General features: G+C 40.5%; 1 protein-coding gene across 1 annotated transcript; it reads right to left on the bottom strand.

Annotated features, from left to right (window-relative positions):
* Positions 1 to 3,695: 3,695 nt before the first annotated feature.
* HS3ST1 (heparan sulfate-glucosamine 3-sulfotransferase 1) lies at positions 3,696 to 23,762 on the bottom strand. Its single transcript, XM_060777970.2, has 2 exons — positions 23,586 to 23,762; positions 3,696 to 4,964 (listed from the first exon to the last, which is right to left on the bottom strand). The coding sequence occupies exon 2, from the start codon at positions 4,911 to 4,913 to the stop codon at positions 3,948 to 3,950; it is 966 nt and encodes a 321-aa protein (XP_060633953.2). The 5' UTR covers positions 4,914 to 4,964; positions 23,586 to 23,762; the 3' UTR covers positions 3,696 to 3,947.
* Positions 23,763 to 25,591: the final 1,829 nt, after the last annotated feature.

The following is a 25,591-nucleotide window of genomic DNA, read 5'->3' on the forward strand; positions in this document are numbered from 1 at the left end:
CTGGAGGGTTGCAGGTTGTGCAGGCCTGCTGTAAAGCAATGGACAGTTTCACTGTGACAATTTGTTCTGAATTCCATTTGCTCTCCACTTTCATGGGTTTCATACTTGCAGTTTTGGTTATTTGCTGGTATGAAATGCTGTCATTCTTCAAATTTGGGGTTACAATTGAACTTACATGGAAGCCCTATCCATAGGAAGTGAACGGAGGGGGTGTTTGGGAGACGTGTGTGCCATGTGTCTCTTTCCCTCCTGGCATCTCCCTTTCTTTGCTCAGCTGAATCAGAAGCTCAAGGCACACAGGAAAAATATGAGCCAGCCTTATGCACCACTTCATTTACTCTGCAGAGCTAGCATCTCTTATTTTTTGTATTCTTGCTCAAAAAAGGGAGAGGACTACCAGGTATGAGAGTAGCAGGTGGCTCACACTAAAAGGAAAGTGAATCTACCAGGTAACTAATGGTGCAGCTGTTGACTGGGCTGGTCCTTCCTCTCCGTCCTGTTTCCCACAGATCTTTGTTCTATCAAATATATCCCTTTCCTGGGTGAAAGAAGAGACTCACGGTATGTAGTTAAGAAGAGATTTCATTCTTCCATATTGCATTTTGCTTTGGTTTTGCTTTTGGCAACTCTAAATACACGACTTACATACTATGACAGTTAAAATGAAGGTCTGATTATAGAGGCTGATTAATTGGTTTTTGAATCTACATGAATCTTGTCTTCCATGTGATTTTTGTGTGTGTCAGAAGCAACTTGAGAAACTGCAAGTCGCTTCTGGTGTGTGAGAGAATTGGCCATCTGCATGGACATTGCCCAGGGGATGCCCAGATGTTTTACCATCCTATGGGGTGCTTATATCATGTCCCCGCATGAGAAGCTGGAGCTGACATTTGGGAGCTCACCCTGCCTTACGGACTCACACTGCCGACCTTCAGGTCAACAGTTCAGCCAGCACAACGGTTTCATGCATTGCGCCACCGTGTACCCTTTCCTTGTGATTTCCCAAAGTGATGTCAACTCTGACCTCAGGAGAAAGCGAATTGCAAATACTCATTGTAAGGCATGCAAGGCTGGGGGAAAAAAAAGAGCTATACATAGCTTTAAAAATAAATCTTCTGATTCTTTACTTTGGGATGGCAGCATCCATGAGATAAAGGTATGAAGCAAAATTCATTTCTAATGTGGACCACTCTCCGAAATGTTTTCCAAGAATACAAGAATTAATAATCTCTAATCTACTTGATATTAGAATGCATGTGACACCATCACTGATTAATCTCATCATTGTATATGTAAAAGGCCAGTCCAAATACTACATAGGGCCAAACATCCAAGGTGCAATTTCTTTTCCAGTACATAAATCAAGAAAATATATATATACAAATGCTCCAGTCATTATTTCCTCGTGTCCTTTTTTGTGATCACATTGATATTTTCATAGAACAAAAACAAATGTGAGAATTGGCTTAAATCTAAAGCATAATACAGAAGCTAGATTGCCAGAAAAAACATCACACTTGTCAACACATGTCCCTCTCTCTTTAAGCAAAGCAGCAGCATCCCAAAATAAACTACAGCAGGGAACCCACACAATGGCCATGTTAAGCTTATCCTACTTCTGGAGCATAGAAAATCTGTATTTCTCTAACGAATAGATTACTTATGTATGCTCTTCTGGGAAACCATTGACAGTGGTCTGGAGGCTTGTAACACACAAAGGCAGAGAAAGATGGTTAGGAATAAAAGATAAAGATACTTCATGGTTTTTCAAAAATCATATATTATAAATGAAAAATGGGAAAAGGCTCAAAGGATGGTCATCAGTCACAAATGAATATAAGGCAGAAATGTGCTAATGCTAAAAACATAGCTCATGAAATTGCAGTCTCTGTCAATGTAACTATTGGATTGTTGTAGGTTTTTCAGGCTGTATGGCCATGTTCTAGAAATATTCTCTCCTGACGTTTTGCCTGCATCTATGGCAGGCATCCTCAGAAGTTGTGAGGTCTGTTGGAAACTAGGAAAGTTGGGTTTATATATCTGTGGAAAGTCCAGGGTGGGAGAAAAAACTCATGTCTGTTGGATCTAGGTGTGAATATTTCATTTGGCCACCTTGATTAGCATTTGATGGCCTGACAGTTTTTAGGTTGCCCTGTTACTGCCTGGGAGAATCCTTTGCTGAGAGGTGATTAGGTGTTCCTGATTGTTTCTTCTCTGGAGTTCCACTGTGTTGGAGTTTTGTTTTTTATTTACAGTTATAATTTTAGAGATTTTTCAAAACTCTTTCTGGATTTTTTGCCTTGTTTGTAGAGGAGACCAGGTTTAAACCTTCTTAAAGCTCTTTAGAGGAGATGCTGGCACATGGCTTTCTCCCAGGATCAGCAGTATGCCAGGCAGCTTTCCAAGGCATTTTAAGGAGGTCCAGGGAAGGAAGAGTGATGACCTGTAGCTCTGTGGAGCTAACTATCCTCCCCGAACTACCTTAAAAATCCCGTTTTCTCTACTACCTGCAACCAGTTTGTGCTTGGGGTTTTACTTCCTTAGAGTTATTTTTACTTTCTACTCTAAAAGTAGGCTTCTCTTTTTGTTTGTTGGAAGTACTATTATTAATATTAATAGGCCCTGCTCACGATCCCACCTGCGTCGCAAGCACGGTTGGTGGGGACGAGGGACAGGGCCTTCTCTGTGGTAGCCCCCCGACTCTGGAACTCTCTCCCCAAAGACATCAGACAAGCCCCAACGCTGGCAGTCTTCAGGAAGAGCTTGAAGACGTGGCTGTTCCGGTGTGCCTTTCCAGAATAGGAAGCTCCTAGCATCATGTCCCAAATGCACTTTACTAGAGATTTAAGATTGTCTGCACACCGCACCTACCTCTAAAAACCTATACATTTCACCTGTCATGTCCAGCACTTTTAAATTTTATTCATTACATTTGGCCAGGCCTAGTTTCAAATGAGTTGTGGTGTTATTGTTTTTAATGTTTATTGTTATTGCTTTAATTTTTTTGTTTTGCTTTATGAGTTTTATTGTGGTATTTGTTATGCTGTGTTTTATTGAGGGCCTTGGCCTTTTGTAAGCCGCACCGAGTCCTTCGGGAGATGTTAGCAGGGTATAAATAAAGATAATAATAATAATAATAATAATAATAATAATAATAATAATAATTGTCCTTTAGAAATGTGTTCGGAAGGAGAGGAAGGAAAGGAGAAAAAAGAAGCTAAAAGTGTCAGAGTGACTCTCCAAGCCCTCAAATGTACTCACACCCCACCCACCATCACTCAGGTCCCCAACTTCCAGTCAGTTCCACTAAATAAAGAAGAATCAGGAAATTCAAAAATATTCAACTGTGATATCAAATAGGAGCCCTGCCATGTGGTCCTGTTTCAGATGGGAATCCGTAACGGCTTGGCCCTTGCTCTTTTGGGCTCTTGAACAAAACTGATAAGCCAAAAGGCTGAAGAGACTAGCTAAGAATGGATCTTTGCACTAGCCTAGTTTCTACAGCACTGGATTAGAGATGGTTATTTGCTAGTGTGGATGAGTCTCAGGATGATGCTAATTGAGATAATCATCTACAGGGTCATCAAAACCTTACAGCTGATGGAAAGGTAAAACCAAAGTTCCATTTTACTAAGACATGTATTTTGCATACACACATATACATCACATATTTAAAAGCATCAGTATCAAGACACTTTACTTCCATGAAATATTTTTATATAGAGACATAATATAGTATTAACAACTATGAAAAACATTACAAAAAGTTTTTAATTTAACAAATAGAAAAATATGACTAGCTTATATGGCAATTATGACTCTCATATTGTACAGAAGTAATTTGTGGAGTTTACAAATAAATTATCGTCTGAATGCCCTCCTTTTTAAAGTGTCCACTGAAATGTTTTAGTCGCTCAGATGCTTCTCTCCATAACTTGTCACCATCTTCAGTGCCAGTCAAATGTTCTGCCAACAAGTTCAAAGAATTTCTGATTTGGCTCACGAAAGTATCTGTGTAGTTTTTCAAGTAAAATGGGATCTACTATGGGGTGTGCTCTTCCTTTTGATTCATGTAAGCATCGATCCCTACCACTGTCCCTTAGGCAGTAAAAGCCTTTTGTTTTATTGAAGTAAAAGTTTGAAGCATTAATCTGAGGTGTCAGCTTTAAAAACTCTTCTACTTTGACGATTTCTGAGAAGGGATCTTTGATTAGCTTATCTCCATCCACAATGTGAATGTAATCCAGAGGGAAATACTTCAGCCAATTTTGCATGTGAACATAATACAAGCTCCTGTTTATTGCTTTATAATTCACATTGAGTTCACCATCTTTAACCAGGAATTCCTCTATAGAAGGATAGGGCTTGTGTTTTTGCACATGATTGAAGAACACTTGTGTGTAGTCTGACAACACCCTCTCTGTTGGGTCTCGTAAAATAAGGAGTAATCGGGTAAATTTATTCATCTTATAAACCCTTTCAGGCACTTTGGAAGAAGTGAAATATGCTGGTGTTTTTTCCACCGTTATCTGGTGGATGTCGGAGAATGGCATTTGGCTAATGTACCACTGTAAACCCTTGCCGTAATGTTCTTCCCAATCAAAGAAGTGGACTTCGCTTTCGGCTGCTGCTATATCAGGATGGAGGCTTAACATCTCAAGTAAGGCTCGTGTTCCACCTTTCCGAACCCCAATGATGATAGTTTGAGGAAGTTGCTGGAGTGTCTCATTGGGATGAATCCAATCCTTGAAGTCCCTTTTCTTAAATGATTCTTTTTGGGTCGTTGATTCCACCTTCGAGTTGGCAGTTGGTCTAGAAGGCACCACCTGAGGCTGAACAATAAGAAGTGCTGCTCCTAGAAGGAAAACTGCCATGGCAGAGATGCGGTCTTTTCTCAAGATATCAGCATACATTATATGAAGAGACCATCATCAGGAAATGGAAATCCTTACGAGAAATACTCACTGCAGGAAGAAAGAAACAAAATGTAAGAGGTTGGTTAGAACTGCTAGTTCAAAGAACCTGTCTGTACTCAATATAGTATATACTCGAGTATAAGTCTAGTTTTTCACCCCCTTTTTTAGGCTGAAAAAGTCCCCTTCAGCTTATACTTGGGTGAAAGCCCTGGTGGGAAGGCGCGAGGCTGAAAGAAAGGCTTCTTCCAGTCCCATTCCTTCCTGCCAGGACCCTCACCTCTCTGGACAGCAACCCAGCTCTCCTTCCTCTCCTCCTCTCTTGAGCAGTGTGCACTTTTTATTATTATTATTATTATTATTATTATTATTATTATTATTAATAATTATTAAACTTTATTTGTACCCTGCTAGCATCTCCCAAAGGACTCGATGCGGCTTACAAAGGCCAAGGCCTCAACACAACAACAGCAAAACAATAACAATACAATTCAAAGCATATTAAAAATTAAAAACATAAGCAATAACAAACATTACACCATTACACAATAAAACCAGGGCTGGTCCAATGATGGGTACAGGTTAAAAAGTGCTGGGTGTGGCAGGTGGTATGTTGGATTTCTGGGCAAGTGCAATGTGCAGAGAGTCTTAAACTCTAATAAAGTGCTTCTGGGACATAGTGCTGGGGGTTATCCTATTCCGGAAAGGCACATCGGAATAGCCAGGTCTTCAAGTTCTTCCTAAAGACTGCCACCGTGGGTGCTAGTCTAATGTCTTTGGGGAGGGTGTTCCAGAGTCGGGGGGGGGGGCAACTACAGAGAAGGTCCTGTCCCTCGTCCCCACCAAACGCACCTGCGACGCAGGTGGAATCGCGAGCAGGGCCTCTCCGGATGAACAAAGGGAGTGCGTGGGTTCGTAAACGGAGATGCGGTCACCCAGGTAGGCACTTTCCTCTTCTCCTTTCTTGTGCTTCCCATGCCTCCCTCTCTTCTCTCTGTGCAGCATGCGCCTTCCTCTCCTCATCTCTCACAGCTAATCTTTCCCACTTTTCCTTATTTATAGAAGGAGAGGGCTTGTGTTTTTGCACATGATTGAAGAACACTTGTGTGTAGTCTGACAACACCCTCTCTGTTGGGTCTCGTAAAATAAGGAGTAATGGGGTAAATTTATTCATCTTATAAACCCTTTCAGGCACTTTGGAAGATGTAAAATATGCTGGTGTTTTTCCCCCAAAATGTATAGTTAAAATAAATAATTGTGATTATTGGAAGGATATGAAAACACATTGACAATGAAGAAGGTTAGAATAATGATTTAATCTGAGTTGCATAAATTACAGTTTTATGTAAATATTCAAAAACATTTAGCCTACTGATGCCTCAATTAATGTAATTTTATTGGCATCTATTTTTATTTTGAAATTTACCAGTAGTTGCTGCATTTATCACCCTAAATTTTCCCAGTTTTTTTGTGGTAAAATTAGGTGCCTTGGCTTATATTCGGATCGGCTTATACTGGAGTACATACGTTAAGTGCTAAGAAATTTGGTTCTTAACTTTTTAAATATATATGAATATCCAACTACTCCCGCAAGATTTATTAGAATCATAGAATCATAGAGTTGGAAGAGACCTCATGGGCCATCCAGTCCAAACTCCTGCCAAGAAGCAGGAAAAAGTGAATTCAGCCACCCCCAACAGATGGCCATCCAGCCTCTGTTTAAAAGCCTCCAAAGAAGGAGCCACCACCACACTCCGGGGCAGAGAGTCCCACTGCTGAACTGCTCTCACAGTTAGGAAGTTCTTCCTAATGTTCAGGTGAAATCGCCTTTCCTGTTGTTTGAAGGCATTGTTCCATGATGGATGGTTCCATGAGATACAATTCATTTCAATTTTTTCTTGATAGTAAATTTTCCAAATTTCTTTTTGCCTAGCTTAAAAGTCTCCTTTATTCTACCACCCTGTACCCCATTTCCTAACAGATGCAAAGAGAATTAAAAGAAAATAATAGTTTAAAAGTGATAATAAAAGAAGTCATTGAGTCCTTTGTGCTTATAGTGCTAACTAAACATATTCTATATAAATGTCCATGAAATCATGTCAAACTATGGATGACTGCCAAGATCCACTCATGCATTATGGTTTCAAAGTCCTTCTAAAAATATATAGCATTATAGAATGACAGCTCAGCAGAAAAGTGGTTGCCATTGTGAAGGAAATGCAAAGTTGACTATTAAGAGAGGTATTATTGGAAATTGTAGGAAAGAGTTAAGCAAGCTTATTTTTTAGTTTATTATTGTTTCTGTCTTACATTTGTATTCATAAAAAAGCAGTTAGCCTACTATGCATTGCAGGCAGTTCAGTGAGAAACATTTTAAAGTTTTTTTTTTTAAAAAAAGGGATATAGATAGATCTGTTTATTGATTAGTCCACTGGCCATATCAACAATAAAAGACAAAAACACAAATAGACACCAATCACTATGCTAAAACTCCTGCAATAGCTAAAATTAATTAAAACATGATAAAACCTGATCAAATAATAAATCTGGGAAAACGGGATTAAATTAAAAGGATGAAAGCAGAGGGAGTGATGAGTGTAAAGGAGTCAGTCGGAGAACATAGATAAGTTCATTCTCATGATAAGAGATCCCATTTTTGTGAAATAAAGAGATTTCTCAGGTGCGGGATTTTTATGCTAAATTTGGCTACGCAGCAGACTAAGTGTAGATTCTCCCCAGAAAGAAAATAAGACAGTTTGATAATTGAACCCCAGTTAGTTGTTCTGACCAAAAACTGATCTAAATACTGAGATCTCACAATCAAATAAAATATGCACAATGTCCTCTATGGCCATGAAATGTTCTTTCATGGTAAGATATTTTTGAAATCGTCCTGTTCTTATCAAAGAATTAAGTTGCTTGAATCTATTATGGTAAAAGCTATACTCCATCCCTGCATGGGGTTCATCCTAAGGTACTTTTCTGTGCCAAATATTGCTTTGTTTTTGGCTAACTGGTTTAGAGATTTGAAGCCAGCCAGCAAAGCTATATCTGTTTGTGCACTGATATCCAGAACTCTTTGTGGTATATAGAAGAAGAAGGAAACGAGCCAACTGGATATCAGGATGTTTATTTTCTTTGCTCCTTGCTTCTTTAACCAATTCGTCAATAAGAGGATGTATAATCTTATCTTAGGTTTACTCTTGGCTCCTTGATGAAGGACTGTATATGAAAAGCATTATGTGTTTGGATTTGAAAAAGAAAACAATGTTTGATAAGGTCCTTCAATAAATGTTCCAAACTAAATGTGAAAGTTAAGGGATGAGATTAAGGAACATGAAGACCAGCACAGAAGATGATTAAATGAGTAGTTTTTATAAGGGTAACTGTTCTCCATGCAGTCATGCCACATGACCTTGGAGGTGTCTTCAGACAACGCCAGTTTTTTGTGTTAGAAATGGAGATGAGCACCACCCTCCAGTTGGACACGACTAGGGGAAAACTTTACCTTTACTTTTATAAGGGAAGAAGATACAAAGTGGATTATCCCAGGGTTTGTATTGGGATTGTTGCTATTTTATTTGTTTTGTATTCAGAGCTGATTCCCCACTGAGATATGAAGAATTATAGACAGTGCAACATGGAACAATATGGACCTTGTCTTTATTGGTTATATCAATAACATGGAACCCTGAACTGGGCATCAACCAACTTGCTGTTGTTCAATGAACTTGAAGCTTTGGACAACTGTTGGAATCCTTGAAATGAAGAGAACCACATGACCAGAAAGCCTCCTGGTGACAGCCTCCTCGCCACCAAAGGGTGCTGTCAAGGTCCTGACTGACCCCAGTATCAGGAACAGACCTACTGTTGCAACATACATTCAAGTTCCATAAAGAGACCCTCTTACTCAAGGGGCATTACTAATCTATGTCCTAGTTCCAGAATCCATGCTAACCGCCCAAAAGTTGTGACAAAGTAACACATGAGTACAATAACATGACAAACTACAACACAGGTAGGGTGGATAAAATGGTGCTAAGCAAGCAACTGCTGAAAGGTTGTTCGGGCAGTTGCTTATACGCTACAGTACTCAACTGGAGTGAAGATAGCATGGCCACTAGTTGGAGCCTTCCTAGCCAATGAAACTGAACCATTGGCTGCCAGTTTCCGCTTTGTTCTGAGGGAACAGGAAAAAAATATGAGCGACCTAAGAGGAAGATACACATTGGAGGGAAGAGCTGATAGCGGTCAGAATGCTCTAGACTATCCGGTCTTACAATCTTCCCTAACCAGTGAGTCATGTGGGCTTTTTCATAAATCACCTGAGGCTAGAGAAGAGTAAAGAGATGGTACTTGATAACCTGCATTATTTGGGTTTGTGAGCATGCAAACATTTGCTGTGAAGAATAACAGACTCGGAATGAGCAAAACAACTTCTAATCTTTTTACATCACAAGAACTTATTTATATGATTAACTGCAAAATGTAACGGTAACTACAAGCTTATCTACCTGAAGATTAGAAAGACTTCAGGTAGATAAGGTTATGAATGTGCTACGTATTTGGAATCTCCAGGATCATTCATGTCAGTAAATACTATTGACTGAGAAGGTAAGGTAGATAAGAGCTTGTGATCTTCCCAAAGTAGTTGAGATGGTTGGATGGGAAAAGCCTGTTTACTAGAGGTGAGGAAAGTAGGGGGGTGGACTTAATTGACCTTTGGTCTGATCCATCAGGGCTTTTAAGATACAGAAGTTTCCTTTCTCCCCATGAGAATGAACAGCCACCTATATAGAAAAACTGAAGGGGATAAATCAATATAGGGACATTATTATATCATTTCTCATGCTGAGAATGGAGCCCATTTCATGTTTACACAGATCCATCCTCGTCACAATTTTTGACCATGTTACATTGTGATGGAATGAACGCCAAAATTATTTGCTTTTTAAAATTTAAATTTTAAAATGAAGTGCTTGGGTTTAATCCAATGTGCCAATTTCAAAATGAACAGGACAAAATCTACATGTGCAAAAATACATAACTGGGTTATAAATAAACTTGCTCTTGTCAGTAATGCTCATTTAAGTCAGGGGTCTTTTCGATGTTGCTTGTGTCTGGCTCCTATCAGCCTAATACCTGTCCGAACGCATCCCCCCCCCCCCCATGATCCATTGCGGAGATTAAGATCCTCCGGGGAGGCCCTGCTCTCCGTCCCGTCATTGTCACAGGCACGATTGGTAGGGTCGAGAGACAGGGCCTTTTCGGTGATTGCCCCCTGGCTATGGAACTCCCTTCCTGGTGAGATCAGTTCGGCCCCCTCCCTCCTGTCCTTCAGAAGGATGGTAAAAACTTGGCTGTGGGACCAAGCTTTTGGGACAGGGCAATAAAGCAGCAATAGGAAAGAGTACTAGGCCAATTAGATTTGATGCTGATGACCAAGACGGTTTTAAACGGTGTATTTTAATATTTTGATAAATGTTTTTAATATTTATGTATTGTATACTCATATGAATTCTTGTCCCGGCATTGAATGTTTGCTGTATATATGCTGTGCTCCACCCTGAGTCCCCTTCGATGTGAGAAGGGGGGAATATAAATGTTTTAAATAAATAAATAAATAAATAAATAATAGTGAGCAGGGATCATGGAAGCTGTTGTCCAACAACAGGGAGCAAGTTCCTTATTTAATATTTGAGTGCATCTACACTGTCAAATTGATGCAGTTTGACACTACTTTATCTGTTATGGCTAGGTGCCCCCATTGGCACAATGGGTTAAACCCTTGTGCCAGCAGGACTGCTGCCCAAAAGATCAGTGGTTTGAATCTGGGGAGTGGGATAAGCTCCCATCTGTCAGCTCTAGCTTCTCAAGCAGATACATGAGAGAATCCTCCCACAGATGGTAAAATATCTGGATGTCCTCTAGGCAACGTCCTTGCAGATGGCAAATTCTCTCACATCAGAAGCAACTTGGCAGTTTCTCAAATCGCTCCTGACATGAAAAAGAAAAATCTGTCATGGCTCAAAACTATGGAATCATGGGAGACAGCTTTTGGTAAGGTACCATCACCATTGACAGAGAAGTCAAAAGACCTTGTTAAATTATAATATCCACATTTCCATTATGTTCTCAGGTATTTTTCTGGAGCTGGCCCTCCCACTCCTGTCTGCCCATTGCAGCCATTCTTTCACTGAGTTATCAGCTCAGTTCATCAGCTCAGCAAACATGGGTCAGGTGATCCTTAGAATCTCCTTTCCCAAAATTCTCTTCTCCTCCTCCTTTATCTCTCCTCCCTCCCTCATTATTAATTGCCTTTTCCCAAAAACGTTTCTCCCCACTACTCATTTTCCTTAGCAAGCATTGCCATGTCTCGCTCCTTCTCAGAGTTCTATTTGTCTGACTTATTTATCTGATGCCATGCAAGCACATTGGGAACTGATAGATGTGAAGTTAAATTTCATAACTATCACTATAACAGTTTACAGTGATTTGTGTATTAATGTGAGTTTGCAGGAAAAGGAGGGACAGGCAGAATGTCTAATTCAAGTGAATACACATAAGCCCCATGTATATTATACGACACTATAACCTAGTGCTGTGCTAACAAGGATAAATTTCTTTCAAAAATATGTAAAGGACAATAATTCTGTGAACTATATTCTGCTACAGTCCCATTGACACTGCGGTTTCAAATTTCATAGGATTTTCTTTGACAAAGAATACTGAGAAGTAGTTTTGTTTCCTTTAAAATACAGCCTATAGCATTGGCAGTGTCCCGTTCAAGTACTAACCAGAGCTAGCTCTGTTAAGCTTCCAGAATGAGAAGGACTCCAATGCCTTCTGGGCTGTTATCCAAAAACAGAAAAGAATTCAGTTGAAACAATGAAACTTTTCAACTCAATCTGTTTCAGACTGATGAAATTGTGCACGCTACTACCTGATTTTCAATTGCAGCTAAAATGGATCTTTATTATACAATAATGAAAACATTTAAAGAACACTTAGAATAATTGCTATGACTCAGATAGTCCAGAAATACATTTGTATTTCTGGACCATCTGAGTCACATGAAAGGATACAGCCGCTGCCATTTTGCTCAGGGGTTTATTAATTTATTTATTATTAAGGCCTTTGATCTTTGATATTGCTGTTTTTAAATTGTTTTAAATTGTGTTAGATTTTAACCTGTTCTTGTAAGCCGCTCCGAGCCCCAGGGGAGTGGCGGCATATAAGTTTGAATAATAAATAAATAAATAAAATTAATACTAGCTGTACCCACCACACATTGCTGTGGCCAGCCTTCCCCCCTCCTTCTTTCCCTCCTTCCTTCTTCTTTTCCTCCTTTCCTTTTTTCTTTCCTTCTTCCCTTCCTTCCTTTTCTACCTCTTTCCTTCCTTCCCATCCCCTTTTCTTTCTCCCCTTTTTCCTTTTCTACCTTTTTTCCTTCCTTCATTCATTCTCTTTCCTACTCTCCCTTGTTTGGTGTCAATTTGCCCAGTGGTTTTTGAGTTCTGTTAATCCCACAAATGAACATTACATTCATATATATATATATATATATATATGTGTGTGTGTGTGTGTGTGTGTGTGTGCTGACAGTTTTCTATGGTTTCGTAAATTTATAGTTTTATGTTTATTGTTGTTGTTCGTTTGGTAAGTTTCCATGAAAATTTCCCTTTAAAAGCACTTTCTAAATGTTTGTTTTAAATAAACATATTAAACGTTTTATTTATTTCTGCCTTAATGGCAAACCTTTGAAGAAATCCTTCTCTGTTTCTTGGGAGACTGTGGAAATCTTTCTGAGAGTGCATCTGCCCTGTGCAATTAAAGCAGTTTGATGTCCCTTTAACCTCCTTGGCTCATCACAATGAAATCATGAGATTTGTGGTTTATCAGATTTGTGTGAGGCTTGAGCACTCTTATGCACAGAATGCTAAAGACTTGTAAAGCTACTACACTTCCATATTCCACAGCATTGATCCATGGCAGTGAATGTCAAACTGCATTGGTTCTACAGAATAAATGCATCCAAAATCTTGGGAACAAACACTAGTCCAAGTGGACTCTGGGTCTAGTTTTAGGTCATACTGGATCTATACTGCCATATAATGAAGTTTGGAACTGCATTATATGGTCAGTATAGACTCATATAATGCAGTTTCAATGCAGTTAAACTGCATTATGAAGCTGACATGGCAGTATAGATGGGGCCTCAGTATTTTCCAGTTAACTGAATTCTATATGAATAAATGAGCAGCAAAAACAAAGTCTATGTCCAGAACAACTTTCTCAAATGTAGACCTATCAAAAGACCAGTGACTATATAGTCTGATAAAATAATATCCCCACAGTGTTCATTTTCAGAGCAATTCTCTCTGGAAGTGCTTTTTCTGTTGGTTGTACTGCAAGTTCTGTATCTCTGCTTGGCAGGATTCTGAAATCACAAAGCGTCCAATCTGTAAGTGTTCTCTTGAGTGTTTTAAAATTAGCAATTATACAGTACTTTTCTGAATAGAACATTGCACACCAAACAAAACCTGTTTTGATGTTCATTCTATTCTTAGTGGAGGTGATAACTTGCAAAAATCTGTGTTTCTTAATAGGGTAGTGCAGTTTACAAGAACTAGTGGTTAAATAAGAAAATATGAAAGGTAAAGGTAAAGGTTTTCCCCTGACATTAAGTCCAGTTGTGTCCGACTTTGGGGTTGGTGCTTATCTCCATTTCTAAGCCAAAGAGCCAGCATTGTCCATAGACACCTCCAAGATCATGTGGCCAGCATGACTGCATGGAGTGCCATTACCTTCCTGCCGGAGCAGTTCCTATTGATCTACTCACATTTGCATGTTTTCGAACTGCTAGGTTGGCAGAAGCAGGGGCTAACAGCGGGAGCTCACGACGCTTTCCTGATTCGAACCTGCAACCTTTCATTTTAGCAAGTTCAGCAGTTCAGCAGTTTAATCCACTGCGCTACTGGGGGCTCAGTGGTACTGAAAATATGGTACTGTGTTATTATCTGGGCAGTAGCCAAAAGTAGGTGATAGGCAGAGAAGAATAGTCCATTTTAGGGGGAGGGGGTGTTGAAGGAGTAAAACCATTTTCCCCTGTTTTCCTGTCAAGGAGCCGGCGTTGTCTGTAGACACCTCCAAGGTCATGTGGCCAACATGACTGCATGGAGTGCCATTACTTTTCCGCCAGAGCAATACCTATTGATCTACTCACATTTGCATGGTTTTGAACTGCTAGGTTGGCAGAAGCTGGGGCAAACAGCGGGAGTTCATGCTGCTTCCTGGATTCGAACCTGTGATCTTTCCATTTCGCAAGTTCACCATTTCAGCAGTTTAACCCACTGCACCACCGGGGGCTCAGTGGTACTGTTCTATTATCTGGGCAGGGGCCAAAAGGGGGTGATAGACAGAGAATAGTCCATTTTACAGGGGGGGGGGGGGTTGTTGAAGCAGTAAAATCCTTTCCCCTTGTTTTCCTGTTATTCCCTCCACGGGGGAAATGGTTTTCCTTCTTCAATTCCCCCTTCCCATAAAATGGATTATCTTTCTTTGTCTAACGCCTCCCCCACTTTGGCCTTCACCCGGATAATGGAACAGTACCAAAAATATAAATAACCAAATGTTGCTTATGGCTCTATAGCAAAGGTGGAGAACCATTTTCCAGCACAATATGAGCAAGCTCCCGTTTTTCGAGGGAAGTGTCCTAGGACACCTCCACTCTGGTTGTGGATGGGGCCTCCATGGGAAGTCTAGCGATGTCGTGTCCCATCCATTGCTGTACTGGTGGGAAGTGTCCTAGGATGGTCAAAATTCCCCTTGTGATGAAGTGGATCTAAGAGCTGGACACACAAAGCAGCAAGCATTCTCTTGGAGGTCATCTTCATCTTTCTTCCCCAGAGGCAAAACTGTGTTCTACAAAGCTGATTCTTGCCCTTCCCCAGGTACTACGCCTTTGCAGGGAGCAGGAGGTTCATGAAAAGGAAAGACTTCTGAAGCACTGTGCTGGGCAGAATCTTAGCAAATATATTCATTTGTTTCAATCAACAGTCTAGAACAAAAGCACCCAGGAAGTAATAATATTCAGGGTTTTTTTTCTCTCTCTTTCCCACACATTCAGCTTCCTAGAATTCTGACTCAACAGACTCAACATGACATTTTATAATCAATCATTTGTCACTTTATTATTTTAAATGGTAATTTATGCCATCATACGGATATCCATTATATTACATAACATTCTTCCATTATAGCCCTTCTACCCTAACTTCCAAAAACCAGAACAGGACCACCAGTGTTCAGAGTGACAAAAATAATAATATTTGAGAAAGAATTCAGAAAATCTTGTTTGGAGTTATTGAGAACAAAATTACAACAATTCTATGCAGCTGATCCGGGACTTAAAATTCAACTCAGCTGCTAATAAGTACAGCCTGTTATGCTATCGGAACAATTTGTCTGGATAAAATGGTGTGAAAGCTCAACTTGACTTTCCTGAAGTTATCTGATACTTTTTTCTTTCAACCGAGGAATGTTTTGATCTCTTGGAACGTTTGCACTCTAATATCCATTAATGAGTGCTCTGTTTTGAGTACCTAGTTTATTTAATCAGGATTTTAACTTTTAGTGGGCACTTTTGTATGGTTCAGAAAATGACCTAAAGATCAATCTTTCACACTCGTCTGAGATTATAAAAAAAACAGTCTACGATTCTCCAAGGCAGTCTGTTCCACAATCAAACAGCTTTTAGCATCAGGAATGTCTTCATAGTGCCGTGGTTCCCAACCTGTGGTCCATGGACCACCAGTGGTCCGCAAGAACTAAAACATGGTCCGCAGCCTTACCATTACTACACCGTTGCAACAAGAGCGACTGGTCTCGTGAAACCCTCTTATAGTGCCGAGGCTTATTAAATATAGTTTTCTGTGGGTGAGCAGATGGCAACTACTGGATGGCTTATGTTCTATAGCAGAAATTAGAACTGATGTGGTCTATCCAATGCAATTTTCTGAATCAGCACCTCAAATAAGCAAACCGAATCTAAATTTGACCAAAAACTGATTTGTAACCCTTTTGGTACTAATGTCGGAGAGTAGTCCCTTGTCAAGTGGTCCCTGGTCAAAAAAAGATTGGGAACCACTGTCCTAGTGTCTTGGAAACCAATGCCCTCCCTGCGGGATAACATGTAGGTCAAGAATAGGGTTCCACAGTCACCTACGTACCCACCACCAGTACACTGAACTTGAAAGACAATCTTACTTGGTCAACGAGGGATTGCCTAAGTAAGTCTTGGTGGACTTTCTTTCCTTGAAATTTGGATTCATTGGTTCATATTCTAATCTCTGAAGCAGCAGAAAACAAGCTTGCTCCATCTTATATAAGCCATCCCTTCAGATACTTAAAGATAGCTATTAGGTCACCTCCCAAGTCTTCTGCCTTCCAAGCTACACATACCCAGTTCCCTATGTCATAAGAGTAGGTTACCACACTTTTGGTCATCTTGTTTGCTCTTCTCTGGACACTTTCTAGACAGAAAATTAAGAATGCAACCCAAACATAAAACCAAATAAGCTACATAGGATATTTCTCCACTACCTAATAAGAAACTCCTAACTTGTCACAGAGTTGATGTAATAAACAAATGAATACATATTGCATATTTGAAGTTTAGAAGACTAGATTACAAGAGGTCATTTTAATGTTGTATAACAAAGCACAAAATCAAGCCGCCGCCACCATAATCATCATGAGAGTGAGGGTGTTATTTTCTGTGTCAGAAGCAACTTGAGAAAACTGCAAGTCGCTTCTGATGTGAAAGAATTGGCCGTTTGCAAGGACATTGACTAGGGGATGCCTGGATGTTTTACCATCTTGTGGGCGGCTTCTCTCATGTCCCCATATGGGAAGCTGGAGCTGACAGATGGAAGCTCACCCCAACCTTCAGATCAGCAATTCAGCTAGCACAAGGGTTTAACCCATTGCGCCACTATGGATCCATGTGAGAGTAAAGTAACAATTCAAGATAAGTTCTTTATTTTATTGAGATAGAAGGCACACTGTGTATTATTTGTGTGAACTATAAAAGATTTAAGTTCTTTCCTGGGAGCAAGCTACACTGAATCCTGGGGATGTATTCTGGTATTATCTCATGTTTATCTATTTGGAAGCCCATGGCTTTTAGTCCCCGTCTCCTAATAGAACAGAGACATAGAGAAGAAAAAGAGCCATAGAAAGCTGCCTTATACCAAGCTAGAGAATATTCCATCAGTATTGTCTGCACTGCCTTGTAGCAGGGTTTCAGAAACACATACTTCACAGCCTAGCCTAAGGCATGCCCTACCACTGGGATTATGACCCCTCCCATAGAGGCATGCTGTCTTTATGGAAGTGGGTTCAACATAAGGCCACCACATAAAAGAGTTGAGATGCCGGAGTTGAGGATTCTTTTGACTAGTCTGCTGATACCGACTTAACATTTTGCAAGCTTTCATCAATTAGGAGAGCACCTTTCATGTTTGAATAGAGATCAGTGACATTAAAGCATTTTCACGCCAGCTCACTTTTTATAACATCTGTATTTCTTTTAACTCACAAGTTGCTAAGTGTATCTGGAAAGGAAAGTTTTAAAAGAATTATACTTTAAGGCTCTTCTAAGGTAGAAAAATCAGCATATTAATGATGGTGGTGATGATGATAATAATGGGAAAACAATGTTGTAATTTCCCCTTTCTTCATAATGCTAGTTTGTGATATAATAATAATAATAATAATAATAATAATAATAATAATAATGTTTATTTGTAGCCACCCTCTCCCTGAAGGGACTCGGGGCAACTCACAAAAATCACTTCAAAGTGCCGCACATAATTCAAGACACATAAGCAAATAAAACAACAATATAAATCTAAAACAATGAAGACACATCCTCATCTGATAAAATTATAGAATTTCACAAAACACACTAGAACCTGCGAATAAAACTGGCTATCTACAATTAACAAACCAAAGTGCTGGAGTGAAACAATCACTGAGTTCTCAATCTAACCATAATTTATACAAGGTCAAAGGCTTGTCTAAAAAGCCATTTTTTTAAACTAGCCCTAAAGTCTTGAAGAGTGGGAGCCCATGACCAACAGAAGATACTGGAGAGATTTGGGTAGAATTGACAGTGCTTTAGGGGAGATGTAGTTCACCTACATCCAGAGAGCACTGTGAACCCAAACAACTATGGCCCTAGACCAAACTTGGCATGAATACTCAATATACCCAAATTTGAACATTCGTGGAGTTTGGGAAAAATAGACCTCGACATTTGGGAGTTGTAGTTACTGGGATTTATAGTTCATCTATAATCAAAGAGCCCCTTGTACCCAACCAACGATAAAATTGAGCCAAACTTCCCACAAAGAACCCCCATAACCAACAGAAAATACTGGAGGGATTTGGGAGAAATTGACAGTGATTTAGGAGAGATGTAGTTCATCTACATCCGGAGGGCACTGTGAACCCAAACAACAATGGATCTGGATGAAATGTGGCATGAATACTCAGTATACCAAAATGTGAACATTGGTGGAGTTTGGGAAAAATAGACCTCGTCATTTGGGAGTTGTAGGTACTGGGATTTATAGTTCACCTATAATCAAAGAGCCTCTTGTACCCAACCAACGATAGAATTGGGCCAATTCCTACACAGAACCCCCATGACCAACAGAAAATACTGGAGGATTTGGGATGAATTGGCAGTGATTTAGGAGAGATGTAGTTCATCTACACCCGGAGGGCACTGTGAACCCAAACAACAATGGATCTGGATGAAATGTGGCATGAATACTCAGTATACCAAAATGTGAACATTGGTGGAGTTTGGGAAAAATAGACCTCGTCATTTGGGAGTTGTAGGTACTGGGATTTATAGTTCACCTATAATCAAAGAGCCTCTTGTACCCAACCAACGATAGAATTGGGCCAATTCCTACACAGAACCCCCATGACCAACAGAAAATACTGGAGGATTTGGGATGAATTGGCAGTGATTTAGGGGAGATGTAGTTCATCTACATACGGAGGGCACTGTGAACCCAAACAACAATGGATCTTGAACAAACTTGGCACAAATACTCAATATGCCCAAATTTGAACTCTGGTGCCGTTTGGGAAAAATAGACATTGACAATCAGGAGTTGTAGTTGCTGGGATTTATAATTCACCTACAATCAAAGAGCATTCTGAACTACACCAACAATGGAATCGAATCAAACTTGGCACACAGAACTGGAAGGGTGTGATGGGCATTAAATTTGAGTTTTGGAAGAGTCGTTCACCTACATCCAGAGAGCACTGTGAATCCAAACAACGATGGATGTGGACCAAATTTGGCACAAATTCCTGATGCACTGAAATTTGAATACTGGTGATGTAATCCTCCAATTACGAAAAGGTGAAGCTCCCCTCCTGTTGTATTCCTACTAAAAAGATTGTGTTCCTTTATGCAATTCCCAAACTCCTATGTGCTTTGAGTGAAGGTGTAAGCATATAGACTTCCAAGCAAAAAAGAATTATGTTCAAATATATTTATAACAACACTTTGCAAAACAAACCAAGGAAGTGAACGAACCAAATTGGACTCTCAATGTGGAGGTTGGTATGGGGAAACATCTCAAAAATAAAATAAGTGTGGAGTCAGATACTTGTGGTTTAATACCTGACACTTAATTCCTAAATCAGAGCTTTGCACACATTTCATGTTGGTGACAGACTTTGTAGATTCACACCATTTAGCAACACAGTAATTCAGTTTTACTAGTAAATCTGAGATTAAACCAATCCCTTGTAGGAGATACAGAGACATAAATAACTTGCAATCAAAAAATGAATTGGGAATAAAATGAAAACCTTTCATTTACATTTCTAAAAATATATTATTTATTGCATATTTCACACAGAGGTGTGTTGTGTTCGGTTGACACATCAATACACATACAGGTCACATCACAGTTTGGAAAGCTCTCTTTAGTGATTCACAGACATCTCCAAACTTTCCTAGTGGACAACACTCCCTACGTTGAGAAAGCTGGATGTAAATGAGGAAAAGATCAATTTAAGCCAGTGATGAAGAAACAAGGATGAATCAGAACATGTCCACATCATATCACTTAAACTTGTGTGGCTCCATCCTACTGAACTCTGTGATTTGAAGGTAAATACTCACAATTCTATTCTAGAAACTCATACTGTAGTTCAGAGGAAGGTACAAAACCTGGGATGCCACAGGAAACAGCTGTAGCAATCCCAGTGGCATCAAACTGCTATACTTTTTATTTTATTTTTACTTCAAAACATAATACAATCATCTTGTCACATAATGTATTCCCAAATTGATATCCCCCACCCCTCCCATTACTCACAAACTTTTCTAAATACACAGCTCTGACACAATTCTATTACTTCTACTTATTCTAATTCCATCCTTTATATATAAATATTGTAATAGGTTTCTAATTGTTCACCCACAAAATTTCTTGGATGCTTGATGGCTTAAATACGTCATTGCTTTAACATATGAATCATAGAATCATAGAATCAAAGAGTTGGAAGAGACCTCATGGGCCATCCAGTCCAACCCCCTGCCAATAAGCAGGAATATTGCATTCAAATCACCCCTGACAAATGGCCATCCAGCCTCTGCTTAAAAGTTTCCAAAGAAGGAGCCTCCACCACACTCCGGGGCAGAGAGTTCCACTGCTGAACGGCTCTCACAGTCAGGAAGTTCTTCCTAATGTTCAGATGGAATCTCCTCTCTTGTAGTTTGAAGCCATTGTTCCGCGTCCTAGTCTCCAAGGAAGCAGAAAACAAGCTTGCTCCCTCCTCCCTGTGGCTTCCTCTCACATATTTATACATGGCTATCATATCTCCTCTCAGCCTTCTCTTCTTCAGGCTAAACATGCCCAGTTCCCTAAGCCGCTCCTCATAGGGCTTGTTCTCCAAACCCTTGATCACTTTAGTCGCCCTCCTCTGGACACACTCCAGCCTGTCAACATCTCTCCCGAAGCCAGTAAACACTTTCCATATGTTATCAGATATATGATGATAATGTTAGCAATAATAATAATAATAATAATAATAATAATAATTTTATTTCTTACCCATGGCTCTTTTTTCATTTCTCGCTGTGTTAATCTGAATTTAGAGGTTAACGTTCCCGAGAGAACTATCACACATATTCTGCTTCACCAATTTCTTTATTGACAAATCCTCTAGCTTTTTCCAGCTTCTAACTACAGGCGGTCCCAGAGTTACAAACAACCCATAGTTACAAACAGGGGTGAGATAACAGGAAGTGAGAGAAATCTATCCCTAGGAAGGGAAATTTACTCCTGAAAGAGTTATCATGGGGAAAAGGTGTCTCTGCTGAAGCTTTCTCACCAATCCTTGTTTCCACAACAAGCCACATTTTTCAAAATCCCATTCTTATAGGGTCAGAAAGTGAGGAGAAATCTTCTGAACAGGGACACAGGAGAGCAAAACACCACAGAAGTATTAACCATTCCCTATTCTATTTATTATTATTATTATTATTATTATTGTTAGACAACAAGAATGGTACACAGCAAGCAACATCACTATGCTGGTTTTTGTATTGAATCACACGTTGAACACTATTATTATAGTATTTTATATTATAATATAATGTGTTATTATTATATAATATAATATTATAGTATAATATAATATATATTAAAGTATAATATATATATTAATTTATTATACTATTGTCTTGTATTTTACGTTAAATGTGCTTTGATTTGTATTATGCTGTGAACTGCTTTGGATCCCATTAGGGAGAAAAGCAGGATGTAAATAAAATTATTATTATTATTATTATTATTAGTAGTAGTAGTAGTATTATCTGTACTTTGGCCATTATGGTACAGTTAAGAACAATTAAGAGCCAAATGCTTACCCAATTTTAACTGTGCTGACTATGTTAGTTTTTTTATTGTTGACCATGCTTTTAAAAGTACTTGTTTAATGATTAGTTGTTCTATGTTTTTATTTTGATATTTAATTTCATTTGATTAGTACAATGCTGTTATTACTCCGTATTATGTTTATTGATGTAATGTTTTGGTATATGCTGGGCAATTAATATTTGCCTTTGTATCATGCTGGCCACAAGACCTTGGAAGTGTCTATGGACAACACCGGCTCTTCGGAGATGAGACCCACCGTCCAGGTGGATCTCACCTTAATGTCAGGGGAAGCCTTAATGTCAGGGGAAACCTTTACCTTTATCTATGTGTAAACTGCCTTGAGTCCCCCGGGGGATATAGGGTGGTCTAAAAATTAAGTTGTATTATTATTATTATTATTATTATTATTATTACTATTACTATTATATTTATTTATGCCCTGCTTTATCTCCCCAAAGGGGACTCAAAGCAACTTGACGTAGAAGCACTAGTATACAATTTAAAATATACAAATATACAAACATTAAAATAGAATTAAACACAAATTTATGCTATCCAAGGCTAATCTATCTATCTCTGGTTGGAGTTACAGTTAAAACATGTCCCTGTTCTGACTTCCATACACATTCAACTTACGAATCAAGCTACAGAACCTGTCTTGTTGATAACTGGGAAACTGCCTGCATAGAGATGGATGCTGCTTATTATATTTTATCTGACTCCAAGCAGAAGCCTCATTGGGAGTTACAGTTGGAAGGACTGGGAGACCTGCATCAACTCAAACCAATTTAGGCCGGCTTCTCTGTGATTTTTCCACCTTTGCAGGGATATTCTGCTCCCCTAACTGATATATTTAGAGCAGTGTTACTCAACCTGGGGGGCTGGGACCCCCGGGGGGGGGGGGGGAATCATGAGGGGGTGTCAGAGGGGTACTCAGGAAACAAAGCATTTTCTGTTGGTCATGGGGGTTCTGTGTGAGAAGTTCAGAATGCTCTTTGATCGTATACATCTATACATCCCAGCAACTACAACTCCCAAATGTCAAGGTCTATTTTTTCCAAACTCCACCAGTGTTCACATTTGGGCATATTGAGTATCCATGCCAAGTTTGGTCCAGATCCATCATTGTTTGAGTCCACAGTGCTCTCTGAATGTAGGTGAACTACAACTCCCAAACTCAAGGTAAATACCCACCAAATCCTTCTAGTCTTTTCTGTTGGTTATGGGAGTCCTGTGTGTCACCTTTGGTTCAATTCCATCACTGGTGGAGTCCAGAATGCTCTTTGATTGTAGGTGAACTATACATCCCAGCATCTACAACTCCCAAATGACAAAATCAATCCCCTGCAACTCCACCAGTATTCAAATTTGTGCCAAATTGGGTCCAGTGAATGAAAATACATCCTGCATACCAGATATTTACATTAGAATTCATAACAACAGGAACCGTGGGAAGGTAACGGCGCTCCAGGCTGTCATGCCGGCCACATGACCTTGGGGGTGTCTACGGACAACGCCGGCTCTTTGGCTTAGCAATAGAGATGAGCCCCGCCCCCCTGAGTCGGACACGAGTGGACTTCATGTCAGGGGGAAACCTTTACCTATATGCACCCTCCCAATGCAGGGGGAACTGTATTGCCAGAGTTTGCTGCCTTCTCCTCCTCCTCCCTTGCCCTCCTCCCTGGCTCACCTTGGCAAGGGAAGTCCGCCTCCCGTCCGGCGCGGCACCGGGCTCCCACTCTCCGAGCCATCCATGCGGGAGATGCCCGCGAAGCCTGGGGTCGCCGTCTCCACGCCGCTCCTCAAGGGGAAGACACTCCACTGGCAAGTGCGGCGGTGCCAGGCAGGCAGGGCGAGCGAATCATCGCGGAAGGGGCGGCACAGCAGGCAAGGAGCGCCCGCCCGCTGCCTGCCCGCCTCCACGCGTCTCCTCCCCTTGCCCACGAAAGGCCGCCTCCCGTGCCTTGGCAAGCTGGCATTCTGAGTCCCAGATTGGCGACCAGAAGGGACCGGGCAAAGCTGCCCTTTCCCTTGCCTCTCTCTGGGAAGGAACAAGGCGGAGAGAGTCTTCCCCCAGGAAGGCGCACCTTCCCGGCTCCACCAGGTGGCACCAGCCTTGCTCTTGGCTTCCCCATTCCCCCAAAACAAGGCAGGAGGGAGCCCAGAAGGCAAGGCTGCTTGGAGAGCCTCTCTCTTGGTGAGACATTTCTTCATCACACTAGAGCAGTGGTTCTCAACCTTCCTAATGCCGTGACCCCTTAATCCAGTCCCTCATGTTGTGGTGACCCCCAACCATAATATTGTTTTCATTGTTGATATAGAAGCAAGGATGATAACTCTTCCTTATGCTAGTCAAAGTGTGTGTCCTCTCTCTATAGCTAGTTTTGGATAGCATAATGCATTTGGGGTATACCTTCACTCGTTTCATGTCCCAGCTTTTGGTGGGGACCCCAATCCATTTTTTGGGAGCCTCCCAAAATTGGGAGGGCAGATATCTGTTTTCGTGCTGGGGTATCAAAAGATCAGTTTTTTATTGGCCCATTATTGGGGGAGGGGGGCTTCCCAGTCTCCCCTTCCTGTCATTTTTGGCATTTCAGCTGTTTTACTCTAGAGGAGAGGTGCACAACTGCAGGCAGGTGAATGTTTTAATGAGTCTTCTTACCTGTTTCTTATTATAGAGGAGGCACTCGAATGCAGGTAGGCGTGCACTTTCTGGGCCTGCATGCCACATGCACTTTCCAAGGTAAGGAAGCAAGTTCTCCAACTCCAAAGGAAGTGCTCAGCTTGATAATGAGGTCCGAAGAGAACAGATAGTCAGAGATAGATTTGTTTCCCAGTCTGTACGAAGGTCACAGCGCCTTCAGCAGAAAGAGGCCCAAACAGAAAAGTCAAGGGGCGTTTCTAAGAATAGCTTCTTTGGTTTATGAGCATCCCTGCCGGGTGCTTCTTTAGGTCAAGCAACGTTCGGGACTGTGGCTGGTCTTGGCAGAATTCCTGTGTTCCATGGCCAGTAATTCCAGAGGCTTGTAGTTTCCAAGTTCATGGTTAGTAAAAGGCTAACAGACTCCTGGTTATTGTTTTGTGGCTTTTGAAGTTTTGCTCAAGTTCAGAGATCCTATTGACTACTGTGTTTTTCTGTGGCTTTTTTACTCTGCATTTACCTTTCTTTTGTAACCATTTTTTCATCAATAAACAAGGATTGCTTTTCCTACAGTCCAGAGTGGTGGATTTATGGTCTTGTTTCTTGAACTGGGATGCAACACTGCACACCATACATGAACTCTCTTCCCAAGGCAAGGAGGCAAGTTCTCATTCTTACTCTAATGGAGGTGCTTCCTTGCAGGCAGGCGTACACACTTTTTGGAACTGCATACCACACACACATTCTCTTTCCAAGCAGGGTGGCAAGTTTTCATTCTTACTCTAGAGGAGATGCTCAGCAGCAGGCAGGTGCATGTGCTTTCTGGGCCTGCACACCACACACACACTCTTTCCAAAGCAAGGAGGTATGGGGCACTACGTGCGCACTAAAAGCAGGCGAGGAGCCGGGATTGGCTCCCACTGCCTTTCATGTCTAGATGATTTTTGTACCAGGAGTGGATTTTCCTTTATGTGCTCCCAAAGGTAACAAAAGTAACAAAAGAATGGATGAAATGAAGGGAAAAAATTACCACACTGATAAAATAACTACTTACC

The sequence above is a fragment of the Anolis sagrei genome, chromosome 5, assembly GCF_037176765.1.
Source record: "Anolis sagrei isolate rAnoSag1 chromosome 5, rAnoSag1.mat, whole genome shotgun sequence".
Classification (NCBI taxonomy): Eukaryota; Metazoa; Chordata; class Lepidosauria; order Squamata; family Dactyloidae; genus Anolis; species Anolis sagrei.